The sequence below is a fragment of the Diabrotica undecimpunctata genome, chromosome 6 (genome assembly GCF_040954645.1).
Source record: "Diabrotica undecimpunctata isolate CICGRU chromosome 6, icDiaUnde3, whole genome shotgun sequence".
Classification (NCBI taxonomy): Eukaryota; Metazoa; Arthropoda; class Insecta; order Coleoptera; family Chrysomelidae; genus Diabrotica; species Diabrotica undecimpunctata.
In genome coordinates, this window is record NC_092808.1 from 59,916,533 (window position 1) to 59,932,244 (window position 15,712).

The 15,712-nt window shown below is 33.4% G+C and overlaps 1 protein-coding gene across 2 annotated transcripts in view; it reads left to right on the plus strand.

Annotated features, from left to right (window-relative positions):
• Positions 1-15,712, plus strand: part of LOC140443464 (calpain-A-like) — a 343,829-nt gene that overhangs the window by 61,969 nt on the left and 266,148 nt on the right. For both annotated transcript variants that reach the window (XM_072534748.1, XM_072534749.1), the window contains exon 2: positions 14,446-14,724. In XM_072534748.1, coding sequence (XP_072390849.1) covers positions 14,482-14,724 — 243 coding nt within the window. In that variant the 5' untranslated portion in view covers positions 14,446-14,481. The remainder of the gene's footprint in view (positions 1-14,445; positions 14,725-15,712) is intronic.

Below are 15,712 nucleotides of genomic sequence, written 5' to 3' on the forward strand. Positions count from 1 at the left end.
ACAATAAAACCTTAGAAAGTCGTTTTTGCCAACAGACAAGAAGAATATGTTCATAGTGTAAAAAATAAAACTACGAAAGCATGTGAAATTTGACAAATTTCACTTCGAATAACTGTTTTGATGAATTTCAATAAATTAAAGAAAAACTTAATCCTAGTTTTTATTTCAGTAAGTGCCCAAGGGGTCGTTAACGACCCACTCTCAAAATCATAAACTAAATATCAAAAAAAAATTGTATACTTTTTTCATGTCATATTTGATAATTTTGTAACACAAAACATTAATTTGAATGATTTCAATAATAGTTCATAGTTCTTGGCATTAATGGGTTAACATAAGCGTAGACACTTCCCCAGAATTCCTCATAGGCTGAATTGAACTGATTATACTTTGGTATTTGACCATTTGGAGAAACTGATTTCTTCTTCTTTGTGTGTCGTGCTTGTATTCAAGCGTTGGCTATCGTCATATTGACAAGCTGATGAAATGATTCTCGGTCGGCAGCTAGATGAAACGGTTCCTCGACCGTTCGACCTGTCCATTGTCTAATGTTACGCAGCCAGGACAGTTGTTTTCTTCCGGAAGAAAACAACTGATTTCTTACTTTAGCGATATGTCCAAGCCGGTTGAAAATAATGGTACCCTGATAAGTTTGTTATAGTAGTACTTGTGATTGGAAAGAGTTTGTTATAGTAGTACTTGTGATTGGAAAGAGTTTGTTTCTGTATTGACAGCAATAATGGCGAGACGTGTTTTAGATTGATATACATCAAGTATTATTTAGTTTGCTCGCTTATTTTACAGCTGAAAAGCCAATAGAGGCCCTTTGCGACCAGTTCAATCCGTACATACGTACGTGTATGTCATCGCAAGTCAGTTTTGAAAATTAGAAAAAGTGTAAATAGTGAAGTACAGGTAGCACCATATAAACTTCGACCACACACTAAGGCTAAAGTTCTTCCTCAGGGTTGTAATTTTGAAATTCGAGATATTATATATAAAATTCGTGAGAGGAAAGAACATGATATTATAGAGACGGTGTTAAAAAAATTAAAAGACAGAAATACATTCGAAATTTTTTAGGGTAAGTCTTTATAAGAATTTTCAAACAGATTGGGTTTAAGTTTTGGGATTTGGCAGAACGAGAATAAAAATCCATAAAAGACACCGATACTGAGATAAAGAGACATCATATTGCATACGGGTGGAAAACATATTTTTTTTTATCAAGTAGATTTTGTGTTTTTGTAAAATCAAAATTACGATGTCATAAATATGGAGATGTTTTGAAATGGTTTAAAGAAAAACTGCTTCCAAGTTTACCTGAACCATCTGTTATAGTTTTGGATAATGTCCTATACCATTCGGAAAGTTTAAATAAGCGAACCAATAAATTCCTGAACAGTATATAAAATAAAAGAATGGCTAATGAATGAAAATATTTCATTTCCACAGGATTATATTATACGTAGCTTTGCACATAATGTGTTAAGACTGCCCCCTTTACCATTGCGAATTCAGTCACATTGAACATATTTGGGATATGCAAAACTTATTACGATAACTATATTGTACGTAACGGTTAGTGACGCAACAGTTTTGAAAATATAACAAGAAGCATTGAATACTGCTACTCCTGCAATTTTGTAAAAAAAGTTTGCCGAAATGTGAAAAGTTAGAAGGATATCGGATGATATCCTTCTAACCAAATTAAGATACCGACGACAGTGATTATGAGTATGGATTTAATTCCTGATTACTCTGTAAGGTAATATGTTTTCATTTTCTCATTAAGAAACATTTTGAGTGTTTTTGTTATTATTTTATCATAAATACCACACCTATTTAGAAATAGAATGTGTAGTTTCTTCTACGTTTGCACTAATAATTATTTCTCTAAATAAGTGTAAAGTATATTCAGGTAAAACCGCATTTTTGCTTGTCTTCGACACTCCTTCAAATATTGGAAGAATTTGCTATTAACTTTCTCATTACAGAGGACCGTTCAAGTCAAAGTTTTTATTCCTATTCCGAAATAGTCGCAAATTCGTGAAATATACTGTAGGCTTTATTTCCCTTCTTGAACTGCTTCCCATATTTCTTCATCTGTAATAATTTGCTGTTTCTTCGGTCTCTTCAAACCAAGAATTTAAATCTTCGCTTGTCTCGGATCCTTTTTCTGAAAAATTTTGAAACCAATCGGTAAGAAGTAGATTATCTCCAGGACCATTTTTTTTGTCTCTTGTGATAGGTACGGCATTAATTGCAGGCCGTAGCTTTTTCCATGATTATTGGATTAAGTCAGGTGAAACGGAGCTTCATGCGTAAGCGAGAGAGAATATCACATCCTTCAAATTAAATTTGCGTATGCATCCGCGTTATGTCAACCTGAGAAATAATAGCAATTGTTATACAACGACTTTATTTTTGTAAACATTTGGATCCATCGGCTGTATTAAAGCTGTTAATTATTGTTTATTTGGGTTGCCTGGACCTTTGTCAAGTACGAGTAAACCTTTTATGGGCAAATTGGACCGTTTCATAAACTTCTTTACTTCTGGGACAAAATCTTTATGGAACCATCCACTAACTTTTATGTTGGTTCTTGTAGCAGACTGGAAGACAAATGATTTTAAAAGCTCTGTAATTTTTAGCTTTACAAATCAGTAACAAATCTAATTTGTGTATTCTAGTAGCATTTAGATACGGAATTATCCAGCCTTCTGCGTCCAGAGTTGAACAAGGCTTCCCTAAATCCTTGCAGTTCTGTTGGTCTTGAGCTCCCTGAAGCCACTTTCCAGCGAAATCGTTTGTCACCGTCTATCCATCGTGTAGATGATCGCGTCTGCTTCTTAATTCTGCTCTTGGTCTCCACACTGTAATTTTTTGAGTCCACCGCCCGTCGTTCATTCTGGCCATATGGTCCGCCCAGTTCCACTTCAGCCATGCTCTGCGCTCTATGACATATGTGACGTGGGTGTCACATATATGATAGAATACAGCATAAACGTGACTATATCTTTTGTTGTAATGTTTTGTTGGGCAACAGCCTCCAAAACCGACCACTCTCTTCTACATTTTAAATTTGGTCAGGAAGAACATCCAGTTCTTCTACTTTGTCTTTAAAATACTGAATAAATGGCTGCATTACAGGTTCGTTGCGTGACAATTTTTCACCTAATATAGTTGATAGATAGATACCTAATCGCTTTTTAAATTTTTCCAGTCACCAAACACTGACAAAGAAATCATTTTCTTTGTAACTTTTGTTATAAATTTCGATTGCTTTTACTTTCAGAATTGTTTCAGATACAGGAATTTGTTTAGAACACTCTGGCATGAACCACATGTATAGATCGTTTTTCATGTTTGGTCATTCACCAAGTCTTAATGTTTTTTCCTTGTACAGATTCCATTTTCTTCACCTGATCCTCTATCTTTTGTTTTTTTCTCTTAAAATCGTGTATAGTAGCACGCCCATTTCCATATTCTGTTGCCTCCACTATCTAACTTCTTTTTGTCCATTTTATCGTAGCTAGATAAAATAGATTAAAGCTAGAGTCTTGTGTTTTTTCGTTGACGACCTTTTTAACTACAACATTGTCACTTAGAACTTAGAACAGTAATCGAAACGTTAAAATAAACATATTTTAAACTGAAATTGTGGTTAATTCTTAATAAAAAATAGTAAATAATAATAATCTTGTTACACTTATTTTTGGTTTTTTTTGAACAACGGAAATATACTACATCATCTATAAGTATTACGTGTATACTCCATTGTTTTTATTGGATTTTTGTTTAAACCTGTTTCTTTTAATGCTGAATTTAAATTACCTAATCGTCTATATAGGAATTTAATTATATATCTCCTAACAATGAAATATATTAGATGACAGAATGATAAATTATTTAAATTAATGCATTTTATACATGGTCATGGGTTTTATGGGGATTTTTTTTTAAAATGTGTGTAGGCATGAACTTTCAGGGGCTTTCCCATACAAAATATTCAAATGTGTCAAATTGTTGGGTAGATCAATGATTATTACATTTTAATTCTTTAACCATTTTGTAAATGAACCTGTTTATTCTAATAATTAAAAAGGTTTTTATAGTTTTGAATTGTGTAGCAATTCAATAAATTGGTTTTTGACTTAATGTAAATTTGAAATACTGACTTGGTATGTAAAATTTAGTAAGTCTTTAAAGATTTTAATAAAAGTTGTTATCATGGTTTATCAAAATAGGCACTTGCTAATAAACGGTTGCCTCAAAAAACTCGTTTAAGACTGTAAAAAACATAGTAGCAATCAGCTACTGAAACAACTGAGAGTCGTATCCTGATCGCATATTATAATGAACAAATGAATATGTATACCAATCAGAAAACAAAATGGCACTTGGGAACAAAATTTAACGAATTTATTCCAACCTTACGTGTTCACTGTATATTTAGTACTACTATACTAAGTTGAAACATTGATAAAGCCACACTAAATAATATAACTTAAAATGTTAAACAATCCAATAAACATAAAAATAGAAAGGGAAAGTACAAATAAATCAAACGTCTCAAAAATTATAACGTCTCATCGGAAACAACAACTTACCGTTCAGATGGAAAATGTTTTTAACGATGTGTCATTAGTCTCCAAAAATAGACAGGATTTCTGATATGAAAATAAACCCACATTATTTTTACTGGGAACTCCGGATATAATTTTTTTTAGGTAAATATAAATACATTTTTTACTAGTTTTTTTACTATAACACATGCTCATACATAATGTAGGTACAACAGACAGATTGTTAACAAGAATTTAATTATATTATTTTACCACGTTTTCTAAATAAAATTGAAACGGTTTATGCCAATAATACTTGCAAATGTTCTCACAAAAATACTAAGCACAACACCTATTTTTTCCTATTATGTAGAAACACCGAAATTTGCACCAATTATAAATAAATGTTTATACTCAGTTTAATAACAATTGCCTGAAAAAGTACACAGTAGAATATGTAGCAATAGGTGAGCAACTTCTGAGTTTTAGAAGTCATTCGTACGAAAACATTCGTACAATTTGTTCGTTCCGTATTAAACAATTCTCCGGGTATATCCCCTAGTCCGAGTGCTTTGTTCCTCTTCAGCTGTTTACATGCATTTTTAATTTCCACTGTTGTTAATCTTATTGGCGAGCCGACTATTGAAACTCTATCTTGGTTTTGATTTCTATGTTCTTGAAATTCGACTCTACTCTACCAAAAGTTCTTTGAAATACGCTTCCCAGTCTTCATGTTTTATGCTCTGTATTACTTCTTTATTCTTTTCTTTTCTCAATTTTTTTATCAGTTTCCAGCTTTCTGTGCTTCTGGTTCCTCCTAGATAAGTATTTATTCGTTGGCAGTTTCTTTCCAAGACTCGTTCTTCTTAGAGATTTTCCTTCGTACTTCTGCTAGTTTTTCTTTAATTTTATTTTGTCTTGTAATGATTTGGAGCTTAAATATTATTGGTACAGTTGTCTTTTACATTGTATTTCTTCCTCTATTTCGTTATCCCACCAGTATGATTTGTTTACCTTGGGTTTTATGTAGCATCCCATTGCTTCAAATGCTGCTTCGTGTAAACAGTTTTTTATATGTTCATATAACTGGTCGATATTCTTAGGGGCGGGAATTTGTAGCTTCTCATCCAATCTATTTTTGAAAAAGTCTTGGGTAGTTTCTTCATCTAGGCTTCTGATGTTGTATCTTCGTTCCTGTATCTTTTCTGTCTTGTTTATGTCTATATGTGTTTCTCTCTGTTGTGTTCGAATTGAGAAGTGTATTTAACGTAATAAATAGTGATCGCTACCCCATGTTGCGCTTCTCTGAACTCTTACATCTTGGACTCTCAGTCGGGTTTTTTGTTTTGTTACAATATAATCGATTATTGATTTTATGTTTCGTGTTTCCTGAATCCATGTATAGCTGTGTATCAGTTTATGTGGAAAGTATCCATTTAAGATTCTGAGTTGATTCTGATTGCATAAATCTATGAATCTTTTACCATTGTTGTTCGTGGTGTCTTCTCCGTATTTTCCTACTATTTCATCCTACTATTACATCTTTTCTTCGTACTCTACTGTTATTATCCCCCATTAATATTATTTTCCGCGATTGACTTATTTTCAATATTTCTTCGTGAAACTGTTCAAAAAATGCGTCTTTCACGTTGGCTAGTGCGTCGTTATTTATTGCGTATACCCCCATAATTGTTAGTTTATATCGGTGAAGACACATATTTACTTTAATTAATCTTTCACTTATGGCTTTCCAGGTTGTTATGAACTTTCTTGGTCTTCTGTGAATCATTAAAGAAATTCCCTGTTGAGCTCCAAATTCTTTTGGTACTCCACTATAGAAATGGTCATATTTTCCTAGATTTTCAGAGCCGGTTCCCTTCTGTTTTGTTTCGGTAATGACTGCTATGTCTATTTTTAGTTATGTTAATTCATTTAAGACTTCATTAAGTTTTTTTGAAATACCTTGAACGTTCTATGTACCAAAAAATCGTGCCCCTTTTCGAAGCTTATGTTGTCTTTGTTGTGCCGTCCTATTCCGAGGCGTGTGATTGGGTTTTTTAACAATTTTATGTTTTTACAAGTGCTGGAGAGTTAGCCCAATGCCTTAACCCCCCAACCTGGAGGACCAGGAGTTTGGGTTCAGAGTCTCCCTCTCCTAGACGGATTGCGGGATCTACCGCTAACGGGTTCCGTTCAACCTTTTAATTTTATACGAACCCTAAAATCGAGGGTTCGGGGATTAAACGATAATTTTACTGGTGCAATTAGCTTAACTGTAAAAAACCTGAAGTAATATTATTTTATAATATCAAAAAGGATCTCCGAAAAGTATCTCCGACAGAAACGATAGTTTTTCATAATAAAGTGACAGGATCTATAAGGTCAAACGATCCTTATAAAAACTGCAATTTATAAACTATGTTATCTGAGAAGAAAAATAAGAGAAGAAGCGAATATGAAGTACCTATTATGGAATAGAAGATATTATACATCATGATGGACAATGAGCAGAAACAGACCGAACAGACATTGTAGTCTTAGATGATTCATTTAAGTCACCGTTTGAACTTCATGCAGAATAACTTAATAGGTCCATTTATTAGAAGGATAGAAATTTAATAGACGTTCATAAATATGTATATTTGATAGATATATTTGATATTATAGCATATTAATTATGTGGTAACAATAAAAAAATAATTAGCCATAAATTACTGACATTATTAAACTGATAGATACAAATGTACCAGGTAATTAATTTCATTTATATTAATTCGAAAACTGAAAGAATAATAAATTTAAAAATCTATTTCAGAATTAAATTACTCCATTTCGAATTTCGGATTTAACTCTTTCAGATTTAAAAAAAAAAGGAAGAATTAAACCCTACCTAGCACTATCGACAAAGGAATACCCAGTTTATAGTCTGTTTTGTGAATATTTCTAAATATTTTGAATGGGCTTCATATAATAATTCAATTATTTATATATGTAAATACCTGATTTAGAAAATACTGATGGTACAGAATTTGTAAACAAAATGGAAATATAAGAATGCACTAAGATCTACAAAGGATCTTCGCTGGTGACCCTGGAGCTGACCTTCATAGAGATCACAATCCAATTATATTGGATTTTAGACTAAAAAGATTTCTGAAAGTTAAAAGGGAAAACGTGACAAGAAAAATAGACATATCACAACTGAAGAACCCTGAACGAAAAAATGAAATAAGTATCCAGGTTGAGAATAAAATAGAATCGCTAGATAACTTGGTGCATACAGACATTAAAGAAACACGCACTGCTCTAAAAAGAACGGACGAAAGATATAAGAAAAAGATATCGGGTTCATGAAAAACTACAGAAAACAAGAGTTGCCGACAACGAAAGTAACAGCCTAGACTTGATAACAGTACTATTCAATATGATATTGGACAGCGGTAAAACACTATCAGACTGGCTAAAATCAATCATTCGTGACGTTACCAAAAAAATTCAATGCCATACAATGCGATGACTATCGAATATTAAGCTTGATGTTTGATGTCCTTAAAACTTTCTCAGAATCATGCATACACGGATTTACAACAACTGTGAGTTTTAGATGAGTGACACTCAATTCAGATTTCGAAACGGATTGGGAACACGAGAAGCTCTTTTTGCCTTAAATGAATAAACACAACAATCAAGAGACATGAATGTAGATTATATGCATGTTTTATTGATTATCAAAACGCATTTGACTGCGTTATTTAAAAAAAAATTATCTGAAATTCTGAGAACAACTGGAATTGATGAACAAGACCTGCGAATTATCCCAGAACCATATTAGCACCAAACAGCAACAATTGAAGTAGAGCACACAACATCCGAAGATATACGAATTCGACGCGGAGTGCGAAAAGGTTGCGTCTTGTTACCGTTATTATTTAATCTGTATTCGGAATCTATATTCAGAGAAGCATTAGACGAGGTCCAAGGGGTAATCAAGATTAACGGAACCACCACAGACAACATAAGGTACGCATATGATACCGTCATAATAGCAAGCGTAGTATTTCTAGTATTTTCAAAGATACTTCTTCCAAAGATAAAAAAACTTCGGTACATGAGTCAACAAAAAGAATTACTTCAAAGAGAGAAAAGCTCATGTCTTGAGAGGTGAAAGATATAAATTACTCTAAATCATGTTGGAAGGTAAAATACAGGGTAAAGAATCAGTTGGAAGACGCCAGAACCCGTGGCCAAAAGACTTGAGGAGATGGTTCGACCGCTCATCCGCAGAAATCTTTCGTGCAACATTATTCAAAGCTACATTTGCCATTTTTTGTGCCAAAAAGAGCACTTTTTTCTTCTCCAAATCGAGTCGTTTTTTCTGCAATTCGGCGTCGAATCGGGCCAAGTTTTGCCCTTCTCCAGGTAGCCGATGTGGATCACCCCTTGTGAATTCCAGAAAATGGTGGCCATCACCTTTTTTTTTCTATTCCCAAAATTTCAGATAGGATATGACATATGCTGTCTTTCGAGATGCCTACTATCTCATCTATCTCGCGCACCTTCAGTCGGCGGTATGCCAATACGAGATCGTGGATTTTTGTCACGTTATCCTTCGTGGCAGCCATTTTAGGGATATCGAGCGTGCCTTATCAAAAACTGACGTGCGACCACGTTGAAACTCGTTAAACCAATTTTTGACGTTTGCCATCGAAGGAGATGGCATCCAAGCGAAGCGCTCTTTGATTTCGTTGCGCGATTTTTCTTTCAAAACAAGAATCGAATCACCGACCTATATTGCTCTTCCATTTTTTTTTAAAATTCGCGGACACTCCCGCTTTCACACGCTTTCAAAACAAAACTATGAGTCCGAATAGTCCGATTCGGCTGAAAATTTGACATTAGCCGTCTACTAAAATGTATTACACGATAGTAGATGTCTCTTGAGATAGTGGCGCCATCGGGCAATGGGGCTAAGTACTTATCGGACCGCCTACGTAAATGATAGCATATTGTGTGTATAACGTGTGTATGCGTATTTTGTTTTGTGCGTGAGTTTACGTCGTGTTCATGTTCAACCAACAAATCCCTAGTTTTAATAGTTATTGACAACTGCAGCTGCTCTGTCGTGTTCTCTGTGGATGGTTATTTGGTTATATATACCTTTCCTATTGCCGTTTATATAATATTCAGGTTTCGAGATATTTGAAAAAAATATATTTATGACTTTTCTCTTTATACTTTAAAGCCGATTTTTAAAAATTATTAAATAATGACTGGTTCTTTTGCTCGAATAAAGACAGTAATAACCTTCTCTTTATGTTTTCCTTATAAGGCGAGTGGTTTTGCAGATTATAGCCTTCGTAGTAATATGTACATATAAAAATGTAAGGTTACCGTTCCAAAAATGGCGACTTATTTACTAAATATTTGTAATAAATTTGGATAAAAATCGAAGACAAAAATGTTATATCATAATTTTCATGTTTTAACTATATATTACAACTTCAATAAATCATTTTATTTAAATAGGTGGGTACTCGTTTTAGGGCATTAATTTACTATAATAATAATGAACGAAAAGCAGTAGTCATGAAAAGAACAGCGAAAAAAATGTTACAATGTACAATAAACATGCAAACAATTTGATGCCATACATATATTGAATAACGAATGCGCCCAATAGACATTTTTATACACGAAAATGAACACTAGGATTGCATATGATCAAAATTCTCAATATTACATTTATGTTGTCGACATTAAAATCGTTGATAGAAAGGACTTTATTAGAAGACAACAATGTTCATAAGTGATTTATAGAGTTGAAAAACACCGAAACATGTATCAAACAATAAATTAAAAACCAAATTATTAGAGTTCATAAAACCAGAATGTAACATTAGTAGATTTTACTTGTTTGAGATATGAAGTTTGAAGACTTGATTTGAGATCGTAAATATTAAACAAACTAAGGTCTAAAAATTCAGAGACATTGCCGATTTTAACGGATCAAATTGTATTTACGGATGAAAGCCTTATCAGAGTTAACTGAATTAACTAGTAGACCGTTGCATTTTAATAGAGCCACGATTCTATCCCTTAAATCTTTGAGAGAAGAACTACAAGATGAAATCAAGTAGAGGAAAATATGTGATAATAAGCTGTGGGGTTTACTAGAGAAATTTGCGTGAAAGTTTAATTTTGTTTTGTAAAGAAAACCGCATGTGCTGCGATGATTTTTTGTACGTTGTTTAACAGTGTGGTCCACATAATTAAATAACTTGTCTCTTATGAAATTGAGCATCAATTAACTTACATGTTCTGCGGATTTATACTTAACCATCTAACAGACAAGATCGTAAAAATTATCTGTTGAAGTTGATATATTTTTTTAAGTAAATATAGGCAAAAGTAACTTATTTTTAAAGTCTGCTAAAAATCTTGTCTAGAATGAGTGCTAGGTGAAAAATAGCGAAGACCGTTTACAGACGGTCTTGTCGGGTTATGAGTAAAAAATAACTTTGTTAGATGTTTATTATAAAACAAGTTTTATTGAGCGCATCAAATTTTTTGCACAGCTTATACCTCTTTCTGCTTTTTCTATTTAACCAAACTGGAAAATGGTTTTCACCATCAAAACGTACATCAGCAACTTGATGAACCACTTTTTTCTAAAACCAGATGAACTAGTTTTACTAAAAGAACCAGGTTCGCCATTTCGAGCTAATGATGGTGACTTAAATTACGTTTTACCTTAAAATAAACAAGGCCAGATGCTATCTTTTCACGGAATTCTGAAGCAGATAGAAGCCTCTCCTCTTCGCAACAGTCACTAAAAATATTTGCCTTTTCGACACATTTACGTTTATATAGTACAAATGCGTTTATGGCGGCTATGTCGACAAAACTTCTGCTTTTAGCTCGAATGTGATATCCACCCAAAAGGCCATCGATCAAATCGACTCCACCCATGTGAGCATTATATTCACGTATGATTTGTAGACAATCAACTTCGATGTGTTTTCTTTGCTTCCTGTCATACCGAGGTACTCTTGCTTTTTGTTTATTATAAGTAGTTCTTATAAAAGGTTTAATACCAACATATGTCAATGTCAGACGGACACATTTGTTATCCTTCCATAATACAGTGCTTACGTCGATCCCATAACTTGAGGTCATGCATTCTATGGAAAACCCTCTACTTTCTTTATTTACTTCACTGTTAATCGACAGTTTACACGCTGGTATACGTTTAGCTACAAATAAAAAATTAAAACATGTATCATTTTGAATAATATAAACTACGGAAAATTTAATTACCTCTTACTGTGCCTAAACTATAAATTCACGTAAATATATAAAAGAGGAAACGAAGTATAGAAGTTGTCAAAATAAAAGATGTAATCCACGAAATTAGGAATTGTTTGTGATAATCGAACTACAACATTTGATGTTGCTCATAGGTCTGGTTTACCAGGCAAGACTACATTATCTCCGGCACCATTGTAAATTTCGAAGCGATAGGCAAAACTATGTGAATCACATAGAACAAACAATTTCACACCCCATTTGTGCGGCTTATTTGCCATATACTGACGCAAATGGTTTTTGTAGAGCACATCTGAAGTAATGAATAATATCCTGGTTCACCTCTTCTTTCGTTGTGATTAATCTTGAAAGTATAAATATTTCTTGATGGCAATAAATCGTTTTGATGTCATACAGTTTTGAATTAGCACAAAAGCATTGTTTCCCCAATAACTATCTATGTTGGAATAGCGATATATAGACATGTACAGCATTATACCAATATAGTGTCTTATTTCGTCTGCAGTTGTGCTGAATATTGTATTTATATTTTTTTCAAAGCTCAATGGTTTGTCTCTTAAGCAATCTGTTTACCGATATCGTCTTTAAGCATCAGTGTTTGAGCTGTTTGACTATCTGAATCGCCACGAAAAGCCCCCCCCCCCCTATTTGAAACCCCCCTACTCGAAAGAGCAAAACTCTTTCGAGTTTTTTGATATTGTATTCAGAGCTGTAATAAAAAAGACAATGTACGTAACGTATAAATATGTTTTCTATATAATCTTACCCCTCCAGTAAAGCCACCATTATTAGGTTAAATTAATTGCCCAGTACCTTTAAGAGTTGGCAATGGAGATCGAGTTCTTTTGACTGGTTTAAAACATGCATTTGTAGAAGTGGGTGTAGATGGTTCTTGTACTTTAAATGTTCGGTCGCTACATCATTCAAAACTAATGTTGAACCTGCTGGTTGATCAACTATGCTAATATCCAGTGACAAATTTATATCATTTACAAATGTATCAGTTGTCTAAGCTTTAAGCATCTGAATGCATTCATCAATAACTCTGATACGTCGAGTAAGCTGTAAGGCTTCGCAGGCTCAATACTATCATCAACATAGTCGCGATCCACAATAATACCGTCCCTACTATAAATGCTATCGGTTTCTACGGAATCAATAAATTCGAATTCTTCAAAATCAGACAATTCTTCTAAATTAATTGTGTTCTTATGGTTACGATTTAGACGATGCATCTATTAAAGAAGAGAAACATAATAAAACAACAGGAAAATAAGCGTGTTTCTACGCACAAAAAGATAACAAAATTTCATACTGAAGGGGACATTTCTTATACGTAAACCGGCAAAACCGTCTTGAAACGATCATACAAACTACTATTATTTCAGTGATGGACTCGACCGTTGCTTAATGAGAATTAATTTTATATAATAATAAAACACTGAAAAAAACTTTCACAAAATTTATTATTCTTCACTGATGCTTCCAAATGTCATGAAGGACATGCTGCAGCCTACATCTACGAAAACGTCAAGTCTACCATACGAATCCCAACAAATTGTTGTATATATACCGGAGAACTTACGGCAATTCATCAGGCCGTGAAAAAATGTTGTTCTATCAATGAAAGCAAATTTGTTATCATCACCGATTCAATGAGCGCATTACTTGGAATAAAACAGCTATATACAACTCACGCCATACTTCTCAGGATCAAAGAAGAGTTATCTTATCTACAGACTCAACAAAAAGATATTTCCTTTATCTGGGTACCTTCCCATATGGGAATAAGTGGTAATGAGGAAGTGGACTCTCTGGCAAGCAATGCAACCACCGACCAAAGTATTGCTATCATAAATCAAATGCCTTGGACTGATCACAAAGTAAATATCAAAGCCCACGTATACAGAGCGTGGCAAACTACTTGGGATCACACTGCTAATAAACTCAAAGAATGTCTAAGTCAAGTAGGAACCAAACTCATCTTACCAAATAATAGAAAAGACCAAGTCATCATTAAACGACTCCGAATAGGACATACTTTCCTTACACACAAGCATATCTTCAACCAGGAGGCTGCTCCGTTGTGTACCAAGTGCAATACTCAGTTGTCAGTGAAACATATAATTGTTGAGTGTCCAGTGTACCAGAACGAAAGAATCGCGTGTGCCCTTAATGATAATTTAAAAAGTATACTAACGTCAAATTTACAGTCTTTATTAAGTTATCTTAAAATGACTAAACTATATACCAGATTGTAAAAAATATTTTTTTTATGCAACAATATGTATCTTACTGTTTGTGTATGTCCCCCCGCTAATAACCCTTAGTGGTTGATGCGGGTATATTTGTTTAAATAAAAAAAAAAAAAAAAAAAAAAATTTATTATATAATAAATTTATAATATTTAACATTTGTGGAAGTTTTGAAAACAGAGTTTTAAGTGTTTTATTGTTATACTTTTATTTCCTATAAATTTTTCGCTATAAGTATTTAACTTCGGTCTGCTATTTTGTATACTTAAATATTTACGATACATATTTTGTTACAGCTTTATTCTACGCCCTTCAGTAAAAAACTGTGAAATATGAATCCTCCGCCCCTTCCTATGTTGGTACCCTACCAACAGTACTTCAATGCTTATCCAGTAATTAATTATCAACAACCTCCAAGCGCAGCTAACGGCTACGGCTGGCATGGAAATGGATATGGATGGCAGTTGGATCCGAGCTCATGGCAATATGCACCACCTGATGCTGAAGAAACTGGTGCTCCTGTTGTGGAGGAACCCCCTGTTATGGCTCAGAAAGTTACCAAACAGAATGCATGGGTAAGTGAAAATTTTATGCAATTTATCATCTATCTAACTCAGCACATAAGGCTATCTATTTACGGAAGACTTAATTCCGATAAACATTTAATTTTGTTTTTAAATGCTACATAGTTAAAAGCACGATGAGAGCTGTTGACTAAATTTTAAAACGAACAAGTAAAAACAATTTAACTATTTTCTCGTTGTAGAACGTTCGAAAATTGATTTATTGTTTAAAGTACACTCCATGATACATATTAATACAATTTTTCATGTGTTCGAGCCAATTTCTGAAGCACTTTTCCTGTTCAGAACAAGATAATAACAAAAACATGTGTTCCACTAAAACTAAAAGCCATTTTAAAAGTGCAAGGACAAATATCTAAATTCAGTCGTACAGACCAGTTTGTAAAACTTATTTTCTTAATATTGATTTTTGTGTGATAGGAATGATTGCAAAAAATATTGAGTACTTATCAAAATTAAAAAATATTTCGGGTATTAATGACCGCACCAGCAATAGCTTATTAGACGAGGCAAAAAGCTCGGGTTCGTTCGGAAAAATTTTCTCATGAAATTTTTTGCATAATCACTTTCATAACAAGCTGAATTTTGTTGAGAATGTCAATTTTGGGACCCCAAAAAATATGCATAAAAGTTTGCCACTACTATCTCCGGGCTTTCCCCTAAAACGGAAAACATTGATTTACTAAGAATCTATACGCCGCGTAGAAAAACAGGTTTTAAACAAGAAATTTAGCTGGGATAATTTTGAAAAAAAAAATGTTTATTAGCGTTTTTTTTTGTAGAATGAACCGTTCTCTCAGAATCAACGCTCGAAGCAATCGATGATTTTGAATGTCAGTTACACGCTCGAAATCAATTTTTTAAATAAAATTTTTATCAACTCAACGGTAAAAATTCGATATTCACAATATTCGAATACGATATACGAAAATTTGCACAACGTCGGATCAATGAAAGTGATAAATTTTATTGATCTCAA